General features: G+C 41.0%; 1 protein-coding gene across 1 annotated transcript in view; it reads right to left on the bottom strand.

Moving 5' to 3' along the window:
• KCNU1 (potassium calcium-activated channel subfamily U member 1) overlaps positions 1 to 22264 on the bottom strand; it is a 344169-nt gene that overhangs the window by 195163 nt on the left and 126742 nt on the right. Inside the window, 16 exon segments of the mRNA XM_063358923.1 lie at positions 10364 to 10491; positions 11259 to 11359; positions 11489 to 11575; positions 12712 to 12780; positions 12888 to 13000; positions 14923 to 15040; positions 15042 to 15119; positions 15584 to 15604; positions 16478 to 16560; positions 17127 to 17176; positions 17179 to 17231; positions 18733 to 18843; positions 19522 to 19620; positions 20346 to 20455; positions 21345 to 21379; positions 21382 to 21522. Of these exon segments, the coding sequence (XP_063214993.1) occupies positions 10364 to 10491; positions 11259 to 11359; positions 11489 to 11575; positions 12712 to 12780; positions 12888 to 13000; positions 14923 to 15040; positions 15042 to 15119; positions 15584 to 15604; positions 16478 to 16560; positions 17127 to 17176; positions 17179 to 17231; positions 18733 to 18843; positions 19522 to 19620; positions 20346 to 20455; positions 21345 to 21379; positions 21382 to 21522 (1397 nt within the window).

Genomic DNA, 22264 nt, shown 5'->3' with positions numbered 1-22264 from the left:
ACTATATAAGGAGATGGTGCTCAGCCATAGGTAGAAACCAGGTGTGATAACTCCCAAACTTTTGCAAATTAATATAGCACAGTTATCACAGGGAGGCTGGATACTACTTCTGCAGGCAGATCTCCTGTGGCTGAGCTATGAGCCATTGTTTCTGACAGAGAACAACAGCTCGTTACTCATAACATCCCTTGTGAAATCTTTGCTGAAGTCTCTCTCTCCCCTTCTGAGGGCAGAGGAGGGCTAGATAAAAACGCAGTCCTCCTCCTCAGCATGGACAAGTGTATGTGTGTTCTTCTGTTCTTCCACAGCTACCTGGGCTGGGCACAGCTTGTATTTTAAAAACTAAAGCCGAATCCTGCTACCCACACACAGAAGAGAGGCTTGCTTTGATTCCAGAAAGGCTGTTCCGAGAGTAAGACAGCAGACAGCCTGAGTAAGGGTGGCAAAATTCAGCTCCTAATTATTAGATTTAAACCTTGAAACAGTTGTCATGTATGAAGGGACAAAGTAGAATTTGGCAAACAGGAAGGGAAGAACCAAATCTTCTCATAATGACAAATAATCTCTGAAGACAACCTTGTCATTTTTTGAGAGCATCTCAACAGTTTCCCGTTTTTATTTTTTTGGTCAATGCTTATCAAAATTTGCATGGCTAGTTAGTGCGTTAATTTAATTATGAGCAGCATTTATGAACAGCCTGATGGGGGATCTGCAGAGGGCAATAGAATCTGTTCTTGAATTATGAAATTGCACACACTCACACATCTGGAAGCCGTCATGGGACAGATCGCTGTCTTGTAAATGCGTGTTGAGTGTTACAATATTTTACTAAGCACTCCCAATCTGTCAAGGTTTACAGGAGAGTAGAGACTGGGAACATTTGGGATCATTTGCGGCTTAGAGCCATTAGCTACTTCCACCCACTTATTGTGACGTTATTAATAGCAAAATAATCTAAAGAGCAGAACTTGGCTTACTCAAGATCTTAGATAACAGAAGTGATTTTCACTAAGGGCCAAAACCAGGGAGCCAGGGCCCATCTGAAGAATAGGCTACGCTGGGCAGCACAGCCTTATTTTTGGTGGAATTGGTGGTAACTTTGTGCGGACTCTGTTCCTCAGAGGACTTACCTGCAGACCTAGCCCAGCCCCGTTGTTTCAGGTTTGCGTAAGAGGCAGCACACAGTGACACCACCCAAGAAATAACCAGAGGAGAAAATGCTATGAACCAATGTGATGTTGACCATCCCTTACTAACTGCCCTCTTCAATGACGGTCAATGCTAAGAAGGGCATTAAGCACCACACACAAGATAGATAAATTTACACTTCATTAAACCACGGGCAGTGTAACAAAAGCTATCTGCCAGAACAGAAAAATATGTGAGCTGTACCTCTACACTATCCCTACTAAAACTCAAGTTAACTGGCTAAAAACCAATGCCACTATGCTCGTATGACATCCAGGGATGCTTGTGACTGCCGTATCAGTATTGCCAAGAGTAAGGGACATCCTAAATTCTCCTGGACTCAGAGACAGAGACCAGAATGGCCAATTAGCTACCAAGATTCAAATCCTGTAGGACTCCAGTTCTAGCCTGGCACACAGGAATGGGTTTCATCCCAGGAAAAGCAATCCCCTGCTGCAGGAATCAGGACTTGGCCTGTGAAAGGAACTTTGCACAAAGTTTCCTCACCTTCTGGAGCCATAACTCAATGAAAAGATTTGGAAGACTCCGAAACTCCATGGAGCTTTTGGCTTCTTGTTAAGCCATTGCATATCTGTTTAACTTAAATCCCCATCCAATCATTAAATATGGGTGTTTTCTTTTTTTAATGGGTCATTATGATGTGATTTATGACATTGGTGTAATTGTCAGAATTACTGTGGGTAATTAAAATATGAAATGCATGCTGCCAGAGGCTTCAGTCACTCTCAGCACCCTCATTAAAAATCAGGAGCTGACCAAATTATAAATAGACTGGTTTGCACAAGTTCACAGGGAAAGCTAATTATGAAACTTATCCTTATGCACTCAGAACTCACACCATCAGTCATGCAAATTCTTTAAGTGATTATACTATTGTATAACGTGGAATCAGATTAGTATGTACAGGTGGGCGCAACTCCAGTTACAATGTGCAGTACAACTGTACTTTGCATGGTGAATGTGAATCCCTAAAACTCTTACGCAAGCTTGATGAGAGATGTGGGACAAGGGCCTGGGGAAGAGAGAGGTGGCGTATTTTCACATGAAATATAGGAAAAAAAAAAAGACTGAGGAATACAGGGAGAGGCTGCAAAGGATAAAGCTCTCTGATCTATAATGTCTCAGAGAAACAAGAGAGGCATGTGAACACAAGGGAAGAGAGCTTCAGAAAGAAGCTGGAACAAACTTTGGATTAGTTGACTAAATTCATAAGGAATGGCAGCTGGCTAAAATCACAGGGAGTTCAGGTGCCAAATACAGTGAGCATGAATACAAACTGAAGTTAAGAAAAAATTCAATATATAAGGGTGGGCAAGGGCTGAGACCTTTTCTTTCTAGTATTTTGAATTTTTTACTCTCCAGAAGAGAAGGAAAAAATAAAATAAGTGGAGGGCTATATACAAAATTCAACCAAAACTGAATCAAGAAGAAAATCACTGACAGAAGAAGAGGCCTGTTAGAGTTATCAGTAACATCTCTGGTGACTTAAAGCCCAAATGGAGTATGCTGCTGCTTATTCTAGGGTTTCAAAAAAAAAAAAAAAAAAGAAAAGAAAAGATAAGATAAAGTGAAACCCCTCTTCCACTGTCAGTAGACAGACATGGTTTTCATGCAAAGAGACAATGCAGTCTGTACAAAACAAGTTTGGCAGATTTTGCACACCATGGAAGCTAGGTTTCCTGTGTCAGAAATCCACTAAAATATCTGCTGCATCACAATGATTCGTCAGCTTTATCGGTTGTGCAAGTTTCAGTGACAATAAGACCTCAGTGTTCCATGAGCAAGATTCAGCCAGCCTGCATCGACAGAACAATTGATTGGGGTGCTTAAAGATCCATTTATACCAAGAAGAGTCACGTTTCAAAAATGATGCTGATTCATATTCTGTGTACCTGTACAAGATTCTGGGGGTTGAAGATTTGAAGAGAGAAACCCTGTGGGGAAAGTATGCATGGACAATGTCTCCCACCTGAATTTTTTTAACTTCAATAAACCCAATTAACTGCCTGTGTATTTACCAGCTTAACCATCACTCCATCCAACCTGTCACCCTGACTCTGAGAAGCAGTGCTCAAAAATACACAGCAAGAAAGATGGGATTTCCCAACACAAAGTGGAATGCAAAATATTATTGCCTCTTCCTAGAGGAGCTCCCTGCCTAACATCAGTTCACAAACTTCCGGTGTCCAAAGCATCTGTTCAACTTTTCTTATGTGTCCCAACCTCCAGAAATGCCATTTGTGTAGTTCAGGAGGGACTCTTTTTAGAATTCTACCTGTGAAATGTTCGAGAGGTACCTATAGGCATCCACACTTTTCCGTGTTTCTACAAATCCTCTGAGGTTTGGCTGTCACTGAAACACCCCTTCCACGGCTCTCTCCCATTCTAGCAATAAAAGTAAAGCTGAAGGAACATGAAACTTGTCTAACTTGTGAGGTTTTTGCTATGCCAACAGACTGCTAAATTTTCCACAGAGCCCCCACCCTGTAGCGTAAATACCAGGTAGTGATCAAAAGCACAATGTGCCTGCTGACAAAAGGGATCTTGCTCACTGTAACAACACTTTCTCCACCTCTATCTATCTCCTTTTTCTTGAGAACACAGTTTTACACTTGTCCTTCATACAAATAACCCGAGGGTGGGAATTATTCAGAAGGCTCGTGTTTGACACCCCATCTGTTCATTTCTGACAGCGATATATAATGTAAGGCTATAAAAACTTGAAAAATAATGCAACATAAAAAGGGATTGACTCGGCTCCAAGAGGCCATAAACGGTAACAAATACCATTGTATGATTTATTTCATGCTGTAATCTTTACAGTAAGTCATCTTTCAGACATTTCCTTGTGACAGGTTTTAATAATATTAATGCCCAGAGCAATCCAAATCATCGCCAATAGACATATTTATCAAGCTGCCAATCCAAGTAAATGAAATTCTATAAGCAATAATGTAACATGTTTAAAGGAAGCTAATAAAACAAGTCAGGAGAGAAATATTACTGCAAAGTATGCTCTCTCTAATCCAGCCCTGGATTTTATACAGCCAAAATGCAAATCTTTCCCTCCATGATTTATCACTCCAAAAATACCAATGACCTTTTCAGGAGCTCTTGCACAGCCCTTCTCACACATTTATAAAGATTGTGATGCATTCTGCCAGATTAGCTGAGCTGGAGCGCTCAGCATTACTGCCTTGTTTTGCCCTACCTTTGGATTGGGAAGTGATGGGTCGCATCAAAGAGTAGGATCTTAAGTCTTTAAGATTTATTAAAGACTGACAAGCCTTAACACAGGCTTGGCAACTCAGCAGGTATTTACGAGCAATTATCCAGGCACTAGATAAGTTACAATTAAAAGGGAGCTAAAACTTGGTTCTTTAACCTGGTTTCTCTTTTAATCTAATTCAGTTTCTACTAATCCATTGCTTGGCTGAAGTGACTCTACACCAGGGCAAAGGGAAGGAGATGCCGCAGAGTTGTGTACGCATGGAGCCTTGCTCACCAACATTCTTTCATGCCTCACTAGAAACTTAGCAGGAGCGAAAAAACAAGAGTCAACAATTCAGCAGAACATACACCATTAAATTTCTCATGCCTTAGGCAAGAACGTGTGGAAAACCCATGACTAGTAAAGCAAGTGTATCGATGCAGGGGCTCAGAAGTGCTCGAGGAATCCTAACAGGTCTTTACGGATTCACTTCTAGATGAGCTTTATAGGTCTTAGGGTACTTCTGTATCGGTTTGTGACAACTGTTTTGGTTGGTTGGTTGGTTGGGTTTTTTGTTTATTTGTTTTTTAAATGACACTAAGTTCTTCCCCTGGATATAAAGATCTGCGTATTCTCAGTGAGGGAAACAAGAAGAGAAAGGAAGAAGCGTACAAGACAATATGTGCAATACGACGGAAGATACCTTTCATTAAAATAGTCTAAGACACCAGCAATATTGGCAAGATCTGAACCAAGTATGTGTTTTGAGTATTATAATAGGTCATGCCTAATTCTTTCCCACTATACCTTATTGAATTTCCCTGAATTATGGTTTGATTACATTCTTCATTGATTAGCCCACATGCAAATCTTGTCTCAATCTCAGATGCAAATTTTTGTTTAAAAAAATAATTGGAATTTAAGTATTTAGCCGGCTAAATGTCCCAATAAACACAGCTATTGTCAAAGGACCCTGTAAAGGGGCAAGAGGGTAAGCATCCAAGTAATTTTAAAGGCACTGCCTGCAGGACACAGTAGAACTAATCCCTATGGTACATACGGAGAACCCTGAAAATTAGACTTGCATTAAAATGTCTGCCTTCCCTGGATCAGATTGCAGTTTATCATCCTAAATCAGATGGGGCTTTTTTATCAGCAGAACACCCCAGGTGGAAAACCTCACTTTAATCTGAAAATGGGCAATTGGATCCAATTCTACTTTTGGTTTAAATAATAATAAAAAATTACTTGGGATTAATTTGAGAACTCTAGTGTTAGGGAAAGTCAGCCCCAAAGAGCTGTATTTTGCATTGTGAGGTTTCCTCTATGACTTTCGATAACTCATTTCACCCTTTCCTACTCCCCTTTGCCCTCCCAGTCTTTGTCTGCTCTTTCTGTTTAGACTGAGAGCTCTTTAAGGCAGAAACTGCCTTTTACCATGCACACATACAGCATCCAGCCTAACAGGATCCCAGTCCCAGTAGAAGCCTCAAGGCACCGCTATAATACAAATAATAAATACTGCAACTAATAACAGTACGGTAAAATGTTTTCCCCAGGGAAGTGTTGGAAGACCAGTCCCTGGTGTCATTTAAAACTAAGCACCAGAAAACAGACCTGCACTCACTGGATAGAATATAGAGTCTTCATGATATGGTGATGAGAGAGAATCTTGATGGGGATCGGAACAATTATTTATCTGCATATTTGGCTATTTCTTTAGGGGATTTAAAAATCTCTCTTAGTAACGTTTTTGTTCCTCACTGCTAAGCAGCAGTAGAGATCTCAAGGAAAAGAAATAAATAAATAAGAAATATATAATCCCCAAGGTGTAATCCCAGAGTATGGAAACTCACTTCACTTAAATACCTCCCTCTGGCATAATTGACTTTTCACATGCATGTTAATAATGATATTTCAGCAGGTTGTGAGGGCTTGTTCTTTTCCCCCCACCCGCTTTGGTAAATTATGTTATTGGGCATGAGGAGGGGGAGGGACACATTATAAATCTAATTATGTTTTCATTTATATTTAACAAGTCAGCAGAATCTGGTAGTATGTATTTACTGTGCAGTCCCAATATTTACAGCTGACCTAATCAGTTGTAGGACAGCAGCACTGAGCAACACTTTATTGTCCCGACACCATGTATGTGCTGGGGACAGCTGCTAAGATGCAGGGCTCTCCAGAGGACACCTTAGAGTCCTTGCCATGCTGACATTTGCCTTTGCTGCTGAAGCACACAATAGGGTTTTGGAGGGAGGACAGACATCATTTATTAAGCCTCTTCAGTTCTACAGCAGCTGAAAACTGCTCACAAGCAGAAACAAGGCAAGAAACACTAGTTTGCGCATCTCTCTCCCTACTAGGTTCCTGTTTACTCCCTGCAAATTCTGGTATGACACTGTTTGCCAATATGTCCTGTCACCTTCTCTAGTGGATGCTTTGGAAGAGCATAACAGCTTGCTATTACTGACAGCTCAGTATCAGACCATGATACCCTTTCCTTATGCTGAATGTAGCAGCTCAGGTTAGAAGTCCCAGTGCAAGTCAACTGGACTGGCAAACTAAGTACAGTGTAGATAAGAATATTGCAATTCACACCTTGCCTTAGACGGCAGATGACTATGCTCTGCCACTAGTGTGTAAACCCTGCTGGGAAATCAGATTCCTCCGGCTGGGAAGAATTTAGATGGCGTAGAAAGGACTCCTCTAGCATGCATTACAAGAACAAAAGGCCGTAGGGCATGATTTCTCTTGGATCGTTATTTGCCTTTACATCAAACTTTTAGAGTATACCTGAGTTTGCGAATCTTCCACGTTGCTACCAGTGTCACACTGCAATTGAATATCTGAGCAAAGAGCAAATCTTGGTGTCGGCTGTTCGTGTTTCTACCTGTAACTATTCCTGCCTCTGCTCTGCTCTCTCAGAAGGAGACAAATAAAACATGCTCGGGACTCAGCTGATCAGTAATGGTATCTTTGGGCTTCCGTCTGGAAGGCAGTGAGCACTTTCAGGAGGTGTACCAATCCCCTCTGCTTCCCCTTGTTCCTCCACAGGGGTACCAGGAGTTCACAGCACGGGCTTTGAGCTTGCAGGAGAGTATGAGAGGCTAAGGATTTGGATGTGGAGGCCTAAATTGTGTTTTCTACACTGTTCAATTAATCAAGATAGGGAGAAGCCATAAACCATACGCTTCAACCACAACCACCACCAACAGCAGAAGAATTAGTAAAGAGGCTCACCCTGCTATTCCCTCTTTCCACGCAAATTCTCAGTAAGTCAGGCCAGGAAATGGCTGCTCAGCATACCTGCAGCTTTACACTCCTTACCCAGCCACAAAACCCCAAGGTGGAAGAACACCAAGGAGCTTGACTTTGCAGGCTCTCCATCTGAAACATGCAATTCTCTATGCAATTTCAGTTTCTCTGAAACAAAGGCAATGAAACAGAATTGGGATCCTTTTGTATAGCCTTCAGTTGCATTTAGATTGTGTCTGCAAATGGCTACCATGGCATTTGAGGATTCTGTGGGGGCTTCAGAAATGTAGACAAAGGAGCTCTGAGTAATTGGTTATTCATACCAACTGCTCAGAAATACAGCACAGCGTTATAAAATAGCGATTCCATCCGGTATGCATAAAACGGTCTTAAATATGGTGAGCTCTACATACTTAACACACCGTTTCATTCCAAAGGGAGCTCCTTTTCTTTGTGAGATTCTTGTGTTGGAATCCAGAAGCTAAAACTCACTCAGAACTGCTGAGTTTTTCCCCCAAAAGTGGAGGGAACCTTTGTCACTTCTGCAGGTGGAGGAACAGCTGAAGGAATCGTACCCTGAACACAGCCAACACACACATGACCTGTATGACATTTGTGCTCTTATTTTCCATGGGAAGGAACAAGATGCGTTCTCACCAAGGGAGAATCACAGCTTACATTCGGAAAGGGGGAGTTCCCAGGACTGGTCCTGGAGGGAGGGGGAAGTCCAAGGTGTGTGGGGGTTCTGGGGCTGGGCCTGTCCTTAAGAGTGTGGAGGAGGAGATTCCTGCCCCTGCAGGGGGGAAGGCATGCTCTAAGTGCTCTACAAAAACATGGTCCTCCATACAAGGGAAAAAAATAAATAATCCAGAGGGTAGGAGTTCATACTCTGTATTTCTACCGTCCTCATACTTATCATAAGTGACTTGCAATTATTTATGACACTATTCTCTGTGAGTCAAACCATTTTTAACTTCCTCAATTTCCCATCAGGAAATCAAAATTCCAAAAGGCTAAGTGGCCTAAAGTCCCAGATTGAATCTGAGGAAGCTGATCAAGAAAATGAGCTCAAGTTCCCCAAATCCTAAAGTAGCCATTTAACAGCTGGAACATCTTTTCTCTGACATTTGATCTAGTCCTTTCTGGGCCATAATCTGAGGTCATGAGCCATTAAGCCCAGCATTATAACACCAGGCAGTGATTTGAGGATGTACAGCAGCACCCTCTGAGATTCTTTTAAGAGCACCAGAGCCTACCTACATCTCCTGCTTTACAGGGTGATGTAGCAGTTCAGGATACACGATGTTACTCCCCACACTCCCCTGGTCTCTATCTTTGTTGCTAATCTGCATTCCCCCCCTTGTCAGCATTTGACAGGAGGCACAGCAAAGCTCTCCATGTCACATGTGTCTAAACATGTCCAATGCATACAGATGGGACAGGAAAGGCTGGACCGGAGGAACATTCAGACACATATCTTTTTATCTCAAACTGACAGCTGAACCCTCTCACATACCCTCAACTTTGTGATGTCATAACTATTGCCAAACCATATTAACCCAGATGAAACAGCTAGTGATTCTAAACGTACCCCCAGCAGAAAAAGGGACATCTCTCTGAACAGGTGATTTGTCAACCTTCAGCTGTAATTGCACTACACAGATGTGCTAAGAGCAGGTGCATTTAGCCTTAGTAACAGGATACCTCTTCCTACAGCCCTGTGGTTCAGCGAGGTGGGAGCTGGATGGCTAGAGAGCTCTCTCCAAGGATGCTACATGCCACTCAATTCCTCTAGGTGAAGCTAAGTGGAAGTATCATAGGTCAATTTAGAGAATGAAAATTCAGAACAGCCTGTCTTACACAGGCACTAATAAGCAGCGATAGGACAAAGGGTAATGGCTTCAAACTGGAAGAGGGGAGATTTAGATTGCTTATCAGGAAGAAATTTTTCACTCTGAGGGCGGTGAGCCCCTGGCCCAGGTTGCCCAGAGAAGCTGTGGCTGCCCCATCCCTGGAGGGGTTCAAGGGCAGGTTGGCTGGGGCTTGGAGCAACCTGGGCTGGTGGGGGGTGTCCCTGCCCAGGGCAGGGGGTGGCACTGGATGATCTTTAAGGTCCCTCCCAACCTAAGCCATTCTATGGTTTTATGTTCTTCTAAACCAAGATACTTGGCCAACTCCACAGAACTGGTCTCAGTCCCAGCCTTTATCACAGACTCCCTGGGTTACTGCCAACAACCTGCACAGGGCCTGATGCCCCGGGCAGCTCTGAGGTGCTGCAGAGATGCAGAACAGGGAGAAAAGCTCTCATTTACTCGCACTGCCTGACCAGGTCCCAAAGCAGGGCGGGGCCCCATTGTCTCAAGAAGCTCTATTGCCTCTTAATTACGTATCTGATGATTAAAAAAAAAAAATCATCTAGTAACAGTAATACCTTTTGATTAAGTCTGGATGATAAAGGAAAAAATAGCCTTTGTGGTCTGTTATGACTGCACTCTGCCATTTATACTCCTGTTAAAATGAACAATAGCAGCTCATTTGACTAAAGCTCCCAATCTTTGAGGCTCCTGTATTAGTTTTTAGATTCATGACAATGAACTTGCTTTTTGCCAACTGAATCTCCCTGTTTCCATTGCAGGTACTGGAGGCATGCTCATCTACATCTACACCTACCCTTCCCCTCACCTCCCTCACAACGAGTTTGGAGGAATCCAGAACACCATGTACCACTTTAACTACAGTATACGGAGAGTGGAGGAAGGAACCAAGGTGCTTATAATTAAGCTCCGTTTTGCTCTGATACATCCAGAATCCTAGGGGAAACCGATGGCAAGGTCTTATGCCTGGCAAAGCTCCTGATCCACCTCAGGCAACCACTCTCTCCACAGTATAACTGGTGCAGAACTGCAAGTTTGTAAACAACTGCTTTTTATTAATACACATTTATACTGAAATGTCATCTTGTCCTTTTAAAAATCTAAGATTGCCTAGGAAACAAGAAGAAAACCAACCAGGTGGAGAGCTCCTACAGTGTCAATGTCTTTCTATTCATTTGCCGTTGACTTTTATTAAGATGTCTTTGCGGTTTATGGACGCCTCTTTTCTGGGAGGTAGCTGGCTTTCAGGGACCTTAGTTACATCTATGCTGATGAGTGTGTTGGACTGGAAATGGGCTCCAGCTTCTCTTTCTACATGCCATTACTACATGGAGTCCTCCAGGTGTCAGCATGTTTGTGCTTGTTCGCTCAGTCTGGCTGAGCACAGTATGAATGAGTTTTGCCTTTATCTCAGCCATCTGCAGTTCAGAGGCATGTTTTATAACGGGGCTTGGCTGCCATCTGCTGCTTAAAGGATTTGCAAGTGTTTGAAATACAAGTAGGCATGTCTGAAACACAAGTAGGGAGGCATGTGTATGTCCGCATTTAACGTAAAGCTTGTTGTTTACTCCCTATTTTATCAGGTAAGTAAATGGCTGCGTATTCCAACGTATCCTTCTAGAAAAATACTTAATAAAAGTACAATTAACAGATATTCATTGAATCTATTTTTTTTAAAGGGGAAACAGATTTTAAAAAATTACCTGATAAAAGTTTTGAGTAGAGTCTGGTTTTACATTCATATTTTTTAATCTACTCTGGATCCTGTATATCACTGTGACAGGCTTTACAATAGAACCGTGCCCTAGAAAACAAAAGTGAATTAGGCAGAACTGAACTGTTTAATTGATGAGAGAATAAAAGCACTTGTCTGCTCTTGAAAGTTTTTCTGTTCTAGATCTCTTTTCAACAAAACAGTAAGAGGGAATCTTACCTTTTGACTTCTGCCAGGGAATGAGCAATAAAAAGCCCACTGTTCCGATGAAGCTTTATCTGTGCAGGTGGATTGATCAGGACAGCACTGTATTGGGAAACAGTCAAAAGAGTAATCACAGTTTGTCTATCTGGCAACATTTTTCACCTTTGTTGTAAGAATTCGGACTATATGATTGTAACAGTTTCCTCTCACCTCATAATCTTACAGTCTCTATCTCTCAAAGAGCATACAGCTTCCTTTTCCCTCTTGCTTTCTCTTTTCATCATTCTATTTCCAGCCAGTCAATACATGAACTCAAGGAAGAATAGACTGAGTTGTGGCCTGTTTTCCGTTAGTGCTAAGCAACTACATCTACTGACTTCTTTCAGTGCAGAGCTCATTCAGCACTTCCGGAAGAGCCCCAATGTATTTCTCACAGCAGTGTTTCCCCACAACCCTGTTTTCAGAGTTTCTATTCTACAGTTTCATCAAAACAGCCATTTCCTTTATAAAAGTGGAGAAAGAAATAATTGCATTCAATAGTCTGCGTTTTCTGGGCGATTTCTCAAGCTTTTTAAAGATCTACAGCACTTATGGCACAGAGAGATACACAGCACTTGTGGCAGAGATTGTAGGTTGTTTGGTTGGACTCGATCTCAAAGGTCCTTTCCAACCATGAAGATTCTATGATTTATCCCCCTTTCTGAACTAGTTCCAGTTTCCCCACTAGGATGTCTTGTATTTCACCATTAGAACAGAGAGAATGTTATCTGGCCTAGGACCAGATCAGCTTCAGAGAGCAAAAACTCCGCTGCCAGCATTGACAAATTATCCCTTTATGACAACACTTTGTAGCATCATTTAGGAGCTTCTGTAAACTCATGTGGCTAGAAAAAATGAGGAGGCGTTTCCTTAACCAATGAAAATTAATATGCTTGAATCACCCCAAATCAGGGTGAGACTTACACTGTTTGCATGTGGAATAGAAGATAAGAATGGTGTTTCATCTCCTGTCTCTCACCCGATTATCCGTGAGAAAAGAGGAAGCAGAAGAGATTGTTGTATATGGTAAAATTCACCCCAGCACTTAAGTAACCTGTGCTTAATCCTGTCTAAATACTGTGCACAGGAAGACAAGAGGGGTATAAAACCTGTGCAGGCCCTGGGGCATGTTTCTTTGGAAATCGTTATTTTGGAACTGGTTGCCTTCTTACTAGAAGAGAAGTCTCCCAGACAATTACCTCTCCCCTTGACTGCCAAATTTGAGTTCAGTTCCCAAGAGGACAAGATTCAGTTTCACAAAGCACAACCTGGGGAAAAAAAGCAAGTCACAGTTACTCACAATATCTCTGTACTGTGAAAAGACACATCTGGAAGGAAATAACAGAAAAACAACCACATCTGCTGTACCACATACTGAGAAACCTCTATAAAAGTCATGTCTGCAAAATCATTGGAGAGCTGAAAAGTCATTACCTTGTAGTCTTTGCCTTTCAGAAGTATTTTGTCCTTCAAATATTTTCTCTCTGTCTAAAAGAATCAACATAAAGATAATGTATTTATTGAAAGGCAAAGCAAGTAAGATACGTAATCTAACACTGGGCCGATAGTCTAACACCACATGGTACTAGATCAAAGGCCTTTAGTTACTGGAAGCAGAATGATGTCAGCTAGATGTTGTCAGAGACAATATCGGAGTTAACAGACCAGGGAAAGTCTCAACCCTTCTAGACACTTCCAATTCATATTATCATGGAAGAACAGCTGTTATTACTGCATACAAATGAAGTCATGGGGAAATCTCATGACTGCAAAGTATTAGGAGCCCATTATTTGAGGGAAGTTACACCTTAGTTTGCAATAAGATTAACCTTCCTCCTTAGTTATTCAGATGAGGACTGGTCTTGGGTTAAGTTTTACCAATCATAAATACAGGTATTAGAGGTGTGATTTATTGCTGAACTGTGACCATTTATTCACTCTGGTATAAGCACTTTTGTTTTGCTTTGGCAGTTGTGTGATTAGGGAAGGGTTGTTTATACCTGGGTAAAGCAGCAAAACATTCGACTGCTTACAGCTCCTTCAGGTTTTAAACTCCCACTCATTGTGTCACAGGATATGCTACTCTCTTGGTGTATGAATGCCTTCCACATAGAACTTCATAGGCTACTAAAAATGTGTAAAAAAAAAAAAGCGTTGCTTTCCAAATGAAAATTATTTAATGGATTTTGACATAAGAGGCTTTTTTCAATTTAAGAAGTTTGCATGCTTAAAAAAAAAACCTTAAAAAAATCAGTTTTGCTAGCTTTGCCATTGTGAAATATTTGGACTTGAATGAAACAGCACGTGTCAAGGAAAAAACACTGTCTAACAAGCAGCCCAATTCTGTATGCAAATTCTGCATTGATAAATTCTGTGTTTATTTCACCCACTAACTATTTAGTTTCTCTAAATCAATTTTGTGAATGAAAAATCCCTGAAGAGAGAAATAGCAAATTCTTTGGTGCAGGAGATTAATGTGAAGTATCACATATAGCCACTAGGTGATAGCAAAAGCATGTCCACTGCAGGGCTAGCAAACCTGAGACTTGTTCAGGTAACTTCATGCCTAATAGTTCCATCTATGTTTTTATTAAATCTTCTGGTATTGATTTGGAAATATCTGAGCAACCTGTGTAACGTAAAGTTAATATGTAGCTTATCAATTTTGTGCTGTAGCAGGTACTGATTAGGAAAGACAGATAAAAGGAGGATAAATTTGGATCACCTTCCTTGCAGAGAGATGACAGAATTTCTAATTGTCACTTTTCTTGTGTAAGTTACCCCATAAGACCCAACCACAGAAATAAGCATAAAAAGATACTGAAGAAAAGCATCCTATTAACTGGAAAGGGTACATTGGACCGATTTTTCTGGGTGTCAAGCAGGAGCAGTTCTGCAGAAGTGCTTTAAGCACAGATTCAAATTACAAATGCTAGAGAGAATGGAATGAAGCAGAGACACAGAGAAGCTAACAGGGTCCATACTGGGCAGTAACCAAAATTGATTTACTGTGTTCTCTGAGAGGCAGTGGGGCACCAGCATCACTTAACTGCTTTTCAGCCTAGAGCAACAGAAGAGGCACTTCCACATATCAGCTAAATGCAGCAGCGTGGCTTGCTATGGGCCATCCTTTGCTTTGGCACCTCCTTGCACACTATTGTAAAATGCATCTGTAGGTTCTTTTGCTTTGGCATGCTCTACAGCACTCTTCATCTCTTGCACTGAATTCAAGTATTACATTAGAAATAGTCTGTTAGGTTTTCTTGCCTTCTGTGCCAAGCTTAATCCCAGCATGATCAAGATAAGCTTCAAAAGACCTGGCTGCAGTTTCTACTCAGAAGTCAGGCACGTATTTCAGAGAAGATCCCACTGGGCTATATTCACATTATTTAGACAAGGGAAGGACGTACGTCCGTATCCTCTTTCAGAATGAACAAATTAGTTAGGAGAGTAGACGAACCAGGAACAAGGCAGCTTTGTGCTACGAAGCCTAGCTTTGGTTTAACAAAACAGATGCTGCTGCCTCCTGTCCCAGTAGGGGATGTTCGGCAGGAATACCTGTTTCAGAGTAGAAAAGTGATTACAGATCAGCATAGAGACAGGCAAGGCCACAATGTTCCCGTAAAATGATGATTCTTGTCTTTCTTGCTTTCAACGTTTATTTTTTCCCTGAAATCTGTGCTGGAATATGCTAACTGATAGCTAAGTGGACTTCTGAGTTTCTTTGGGTAGGTATGGCTTTTTACTATTTTTGGGTGGGATTTTTTTGTTTTGGTTTGGGTTTCTTTTTGTTGTTGTTGTTCGTTTGTTTTTAACATTGCTGACAACTTTGGCAAAAACAACACAAATAAAAGGTTAGTCTTTATTTTTAGTAATGTTAAAATATATTCTAGGTAGGTTAGTAACTGGATGAGTAAGAGACATGGGATAAAGATTCTGTTTTTATAAAAGACAGAGATTTTTGATTCCATAAAGGTCAGAATTTCAACCATGACAACCCACATGACAGACAACAAGATCCCTTGTTACAAGATGGAATTATCTGTAAAATTAACTCTCATGTTCAGATAGTGATTCTTGATGGCCAGCACTCTGTACAAAAAGTACAATTTCTGATTAATATGCTCAGTTCTGCCTACAGTCTCCCATGTTTCGAGTCAGACTATAGTTTACTCTGGCAGAGAGCAATTGGAGAGTAGTGACAAAGAACAGCATATGTCCCAATGCCCATATCTGGGACCTCTACACTTTAATAAGCATATCCAAGTCCACTATCTGGAGAGGAAGGTAGTCACCATCAAAAGATTTGAAGATAACGGCACATGGCTCAGACACAGGGTGAAGAATCATACCTGTATCCCACTAAAAGCGTAGCACTAAGAGAAGCAACAATAATAATAGCATTTGCTTTGCCAATTCCACCTGTAAATTTCATTCATAAACTAATATCTCCACTTTGGTAGCTGCTCCACAAATAGAAAAGAAAGATAATCCAATTTGTAACTTGGACTTCTGGACTGTTTGGGGGGAACGCTAATTATTCCATCACATTCACACAATCCAGCAGCACTAAGAGCTCCCAATTCAAGTCTGCCCAGTACGAAGATGTGTAGAATTATCAGACCTGACAGCAGAGCTGCACCAGACAGTAGTGTGCAACTCTCTCCAGTGTAAAGGAGCCAGACTCCTCGACTGCTAATATTCAGGATACTGAAGAAGGTAATTACACCATATTTAGTAACATTATATTCTGTATGGGGTTGCAAGGCTGCACAGCTGCTACCTGTCTCAATCCTTCAACACATCTGATAAAATCATAGCAGAAAACAGTCAGTTGGCTTTCAGAGTTCTCCAGGCAGAAAAAAATGTGACAGGACAAATATGTTCCCCTGCCAGCAGCACTATCTGTGTCACTGTTAATATCAATCAGATAGAGAATGAAAGCACTGGAGTATCTCATTCTACCTTATGATATTGGAAGTATCTTCAGTATAAGGTTGTGGAGAGTGAACATTTGCTAGAATGAGACAAGCATTCGCAGATTCCATCTGCGTCCCAGCAGAGAGAAGTTAAATCAGGGTTTAATCCCATATGAAGAACAACAATCTCCAACAGCGACCTGATTTAGTGGCATACGTTCTCAGTTAAAAACTTGTATAAGATCATCATGATCTATTACTTGGAGTTGTACACATGCCTGAACATTGCAACAGTGACACGGACATCCATGAACGAGACCCAAATACGATGCACGGTCTAAGGATGAGCTAAGGGCTATTCCAATTATTTAAATACAATTCCGAGAAATGCCGCATTCAATAATATTCCCCTTTCAAAACCAGATGATCACAGTTTGGCTTTACCCTTTATCTTTCCTGTTTAAGAGCTTGAAAAATTTATAGCCTGAGAAGTCTGTTACGCCTGACTCTTACACTCTCAGTACCCATAAGTGGTATGTTGGTATGCAAAAGGTACCACCAAAATAAGCAGAGCTCCTTGAAGTGTAAATCACAACATGAATTGAGTAAATGCAGCTCAAGCATCCTTTCGTAAGGGACAAGATTTTCACAAGGCTGGCTTATCTACAAGAAAGGGCAAATGATGAAGTTCTTACCCCAACTCTCTTCAGATCTTCACAGTTTAGTGCAGAGCCATAAAGAAAATGGTGTAGGCTGAACAGCATTTGAACACAGCTTCCAGCTCCAGACTAGGAATAGACCTATTCAATATAAACAACAACGGGGGGGGGGGGGAAAATCCATCAATCTCTCATAATTACATTCTCTGCAAGTCTCCATTTCTCAGAGAAGCTATTTGCCATAACTACTTGCTGTTTAAAAAAAACTACAGGGATTTTGGCAGCTCAGTTAAAGTACATAGTTTAGATTTTAATGAAAACTAGCTTTTATAAAACTTAACAGTCATGGAAATGTTTCCTGGATTTTTCCTGTCTTCTGCTATTGTCATTAATTTTTCATGAGTATCATTCCACAGCCATCCATGCAGCTCTAATTTTATAGCTCACTGTTACTCCACAAGAGTCAGGAAATGACACTTCCTAGGGCTTGATTCTGCATTCTCTTTTCAAATGAAACTGCTGAACTTCAGCTTTCTCTCCAACTCAAGTGTTATTTTCCTATTCAATTTATACAACTGTATCTCACCCAGGAACTTCTGTAACATTCTCTTCTGTGAGCTGTACAATATATTATCAAGATATTCCTACACTGATCCCAGCAATGAAGCATGCCCTGGAGGACGGTACCCAATTTTGATTAAAAAGACAGGAGTTGGAAAATTCACCCATTCTCCAAGCAGTTTGTTTCAGTGATTATTAATCACTTCTCACTTCCGAAAATGCATGCCTTGCTTCTTACTTGAGTTTGCTCGACTTTGAACTCTAGTTATTAGCTTTTGTTATGCCTATCTTTTCCAGATTAAAGAAGATTTTTATACTGGTTGTGAAACTACTTAGGCACTTTTATTGAGCCAAGCTCCCGATCCTCTTCCTGCTCTGCTGAACAGACTGAACTCTGCATCTCTTCCTCTAAAGCACTTTTTCCTGTCTTTGAGCCGTTCCTGTACCTCATTTCCATGCATCCTCAATTCAACAGCTCTCTCAAAATGTCATGATATTTCATAAGAGATGCCTATAATATTCTGTTCACCTCTTGCCCCACCTCCACTGCATTCCAAGGTAAAATCTTGTTTGTGTTCCTAGCAATTACCTCCCAGTGAAGCTTCTGCTTTCAGAAACATGTCTAATAGCTTCAGCTAGGCAGAAGGAGGGGATCTGACAGGACAGTTGAAACGCCTGATATTTTTGTCACTGAAAAGTGGCTTCACTTTCCGCCCTTCACTATACGCCAGCACGACCAAGTGGAAGTATCAAATTTTCTCCCCAGGATAAAAAAAAAAAAGTGTCTAAGAAATTGAGACAGCTGACAATTATTTGATTGCCAGACTTGGCAAGACTTGAAGCCGGGTATATCTGGCAAAGCTAGTTTACTATGCAATTTACAGGGAAACATTTTTTTTCAATTGATCACAACAGAAAACATTTTATCGTGAACATTCCAGCATGAAAGCTTCATTGCTACAATTTACTTTAACTCCCATTAATTAGTTACACAGCATCGCTTTACTTTCAGATCTCCTACATTTCCCCTAAGCATTCAGGGAATCAAAGTGAAGTATCTCAGCGAAATAAGGATACTTACTCTCCCAGAAAAGAGATTTCTGTGCAAGCATTTCTCTTGTCCCGAAGCAAAAAGTCTCAGAGGAATGAAGTGACGCTCTCTGGAGCAGTATTACCACAGACAACAAGCTAGCTACAAGGAAGAGATCAAGCAAGATTTGTCACTTTGAAAATAGCAGAATGGTTGTTGCAAACGTGACATTGTACGAAACTACACACCAACTTGTAATATAGTAATCCCAGTAACACAGAAGACAGTTTGTGTCTTTGGTTTGATGAAAATTTCATCCATCATGGCTATGTACTTCAGGAGTTATTTTGGAAAGGAAGAGGAACTGTAAGTGTCAGATGTAGTGCGTGGTAGACATTCCAAAAACAAGAGTCACAGAAGGAACTTTATAAGAGCTGGTTAAAGCTGCACCTGCTCAGTCCTGTGAGTGGCTAAAAAACCCACCAAAACCACGACCCAAAACCAAAAGAATCCCCAAACCCCCAAAACAACAAAAATAAACCTACACTGAAAAAAAAAAAAATCACACCACCACCACCGAAATAGGTCTCTTCAACCTCTAAGTCAGGCTATCATGTCAAGTAGCTTCTCTTCCTTTGAAAATAAAGTCCATGTTGAATGTGCTGTTGACAAGGTTTATTCAGACAGTCTTGAGCAAGGATCAACCAAGAATAAGTTTCAGGATTTCATTTAAGTTACTACAAGAAGCTTTATTTAGCTTCTTATTTCTTCTGAGCTGGTTCCCAGCTTAGTGACTGACCTGATTTTTATTTTCTAAAGAGAAATAGCAACCATTCTTACTTTTTCCCACTCACCACTTCATAGGAGGATTCGTAATTTTTATGGCTTTCAACAATTTCCACAACTTTGTTTTTTTCCATATACAACACTAGTATTTTCCTTTATTACACGAGGCAGCCAAAATACACACATCAGAGAATGTCAGGTTTCCAAGTGTACTTGGCGAGGCTTCCACTTACTTGTTCTACACGATCCTGTGGAACTGTAGTATTCGTAGAAGTTATAAAACATAAGTGCTCTCAAAAACCACAAACCTGCTAAAAAGTGAGAAAGTCAGAGGAGATGAAAAAAATCTGCCTAGAAGTAGAGTGGTTTTGGGTATTCAGATACGATTAAATATGCATGCTTTGTTTTCCACATAATTATAGCAGATCACACCTCAAACCTGGCAAGAGCGGATAAGATTGCTCAGTATTCAGAGCCTTTATGTCACTGGATTTCCACCTACGTCCTCAGAGGAGGCCTCGAATGATGAGAAAAATTAAGAATTACAGCTTCTTTGAGCTATAACCTGAAGGCTTAAGTGACATACATGTCCACTAGACTTTAGACCCCAGAGAATGCAAGAAAGCCATTCACAAAAATCAGGGTACCATCTTTGCTTCCCTGCTGGGTAACTCCTCATCCAGTTGGTCAGTTACAACGATTGCTGAGGCAGACAGATAAACAGAATGGAGACAGACTTGGGTAAATTAAAAGCCCCTCAAAATTATAGTTTTCATACTGACGGTCAAAGCCTTCCAGATAAAATAAACTTGAAGGGAGTCTTGATGTAAGATGCAGAATAACATGGATGGAAAGCAGGATGTCTAAATCTTACTTACCAAGCCAATTCCTCTTTCAATAACAGGAAAGAAACTGGAGGGATCGTGAAGAAATCCACAAGAGAATTCAACTCAAGCCAGAACCTCAGCTTGTCATCTGATGCCACAAACTGAAGATGAATAACATCAAAAAGCATCAGTGCTGTATGATCAGAGCAAGAAGGCAGCTCTCTGAGGAGACCCATTTTCGCAGTTTGCTTCCCTCTCAGGTGAAGATCTACTCTCAACTACAGGTGTAATGCTATTCATGGAAAGAACTCTGCATAAATAGGATTAACTGCCTGTTTATTCCTTAAAAAACAACTCCTTCCCTTCTGACGCTATTCCTACATGTTTGTCAGATTTATAACATCTTGGGATTAAACACAATATTGGATTGCTCTTGATGTATAATTCTGCTTCTCAGGTTTACTCCTGCTGATTGAATTCAGTTTAAAATGCTCCACAGCTTTCATATTTTATTTCATCTTACGATTCCATTTTATTTTTCCAGTGTTGTGCACCAGTTGAAGCAAAGAACTGAGAGCAATGCTCTAACGTATTAAATCAAAGGCGCTTGCATATTAATATCTTCTTACCGCTAAGCACATTCTACAAAACATACATCTTCAGGTGAAACTGGCAGAGGCTACAGTGTGCTTTCCTACTCAGTCTTGTTATTTTATTCCCATCAAAATGTTTCTGAAGGCTGCATTTTATAGAAGAGCTCCATTCCCATTTAGGTACCAAAAATAGATGGCCAGACTTTCAAAAGAGCTTTGGGTAGTGGGTGGCAAGCTTTCTTAGAAGTCTAGCATTCTCTAAACATTGTAATAGCAACAGCTGGGCTTTGAATGCTTTTGAAAATGTCTGTACCAAAACAGGTGCCGAACCCTTTTCAAAAGCTGTAGGATTTGGACATCTGTCCCTCGGTTCTTCCGAAAATCCAGCCTTGAAGGTATACACACTACCCTACAAGAGGAAAGCAGTGCTAACCAATCTACTTAGCAGTGCACACACCACAGATGTTTGAGCTGATAGCAGCATTTCTGCCCATGTAGAACTCTTAACCACTAGACCAAACTTTGTTTCCTTTTGTGTGACCACCAGACATCTTCATCCTCACAGAGGGGCAAATAGATTGTAAACCTTGGCTTTGCCAGACACCGTTTCCCAACACACCCAGCCACCACCAAATCTGAAAGGGATTGAAAGTAAGAGGGGAGTGGAACGTATTTTCCTCCAGCTAAGCTACTAAAAGCTTCGGGAAGCTTTATCTTCCTGGAATTGGCTGAGGGCATGCTGTGCAGACACATACTGTGATACACAGATGCACTCTCATTTCTCTACTGGTTGCACCAATGAACAGTGACTCTCATCACCTTAAAGCAATCGCCCCATACCTGAGTCCGAAAGGAAGAGTGTGCTCGGTTGCTAGTAACACCTTTCTACTAGTCTCCCCACCCTTTCCCATCTTACGCCAGGTGTGAATTCATTTTCTTAGTTTTAACCATGTAAAACATTTCCCTAGCATATACCCTGGAACACCTCAGTTCTAATGTTCTTGTTTTAACATGGCCTGTTACCTCCTTTAATGTTTGCCAGTAACCGCCCCAGGCAAGACCTACATTTACTGTAGAGCTTCAGCTAATTATGATTAGCTTTTGCTATGAGGTAAGATCCCGTCCTTCTTACAGATACAGCTATCAACTGTAACAAATAACTAACACAGATTATTCAAGGCCAGAAAACCTGTAAACATCTACCAGAAAAAAAAAAGACAAAAAAGACCAACGCCACTTGTAATGCGAGATACTGCGCTGGCCTCTCTTCTTTTACACTAAGTTTCCCAGGCACCAGAATCTGTAAAGAGCTAACACTTAAGAACTAAACCCCACCCCTGCTCAGCAGCCAAAGGAATAGCAGAGAATCAGATTAAT

The sequence above is a fragment of the Chroicocephalus ridibundus genome, chromosome 23, assembly GCF_963924245.1.
Source record: "Chroicocephalus ridibundus chromosome 23, bChrRid1.1, whole genome shotgun sequence".
NCBI classification, from domain to species: domain Eukaryota; kingdom Metazoa; phylum Chordata; class Aves; order Charadriiformes; family Laridae; genus Chroicocephalus; species Chroicocephalus ridibundus.
Note: the sequence above shows the minus strand (reverse complement) of the source record. Positions and strands in the feature narration are given on the sequence as shown.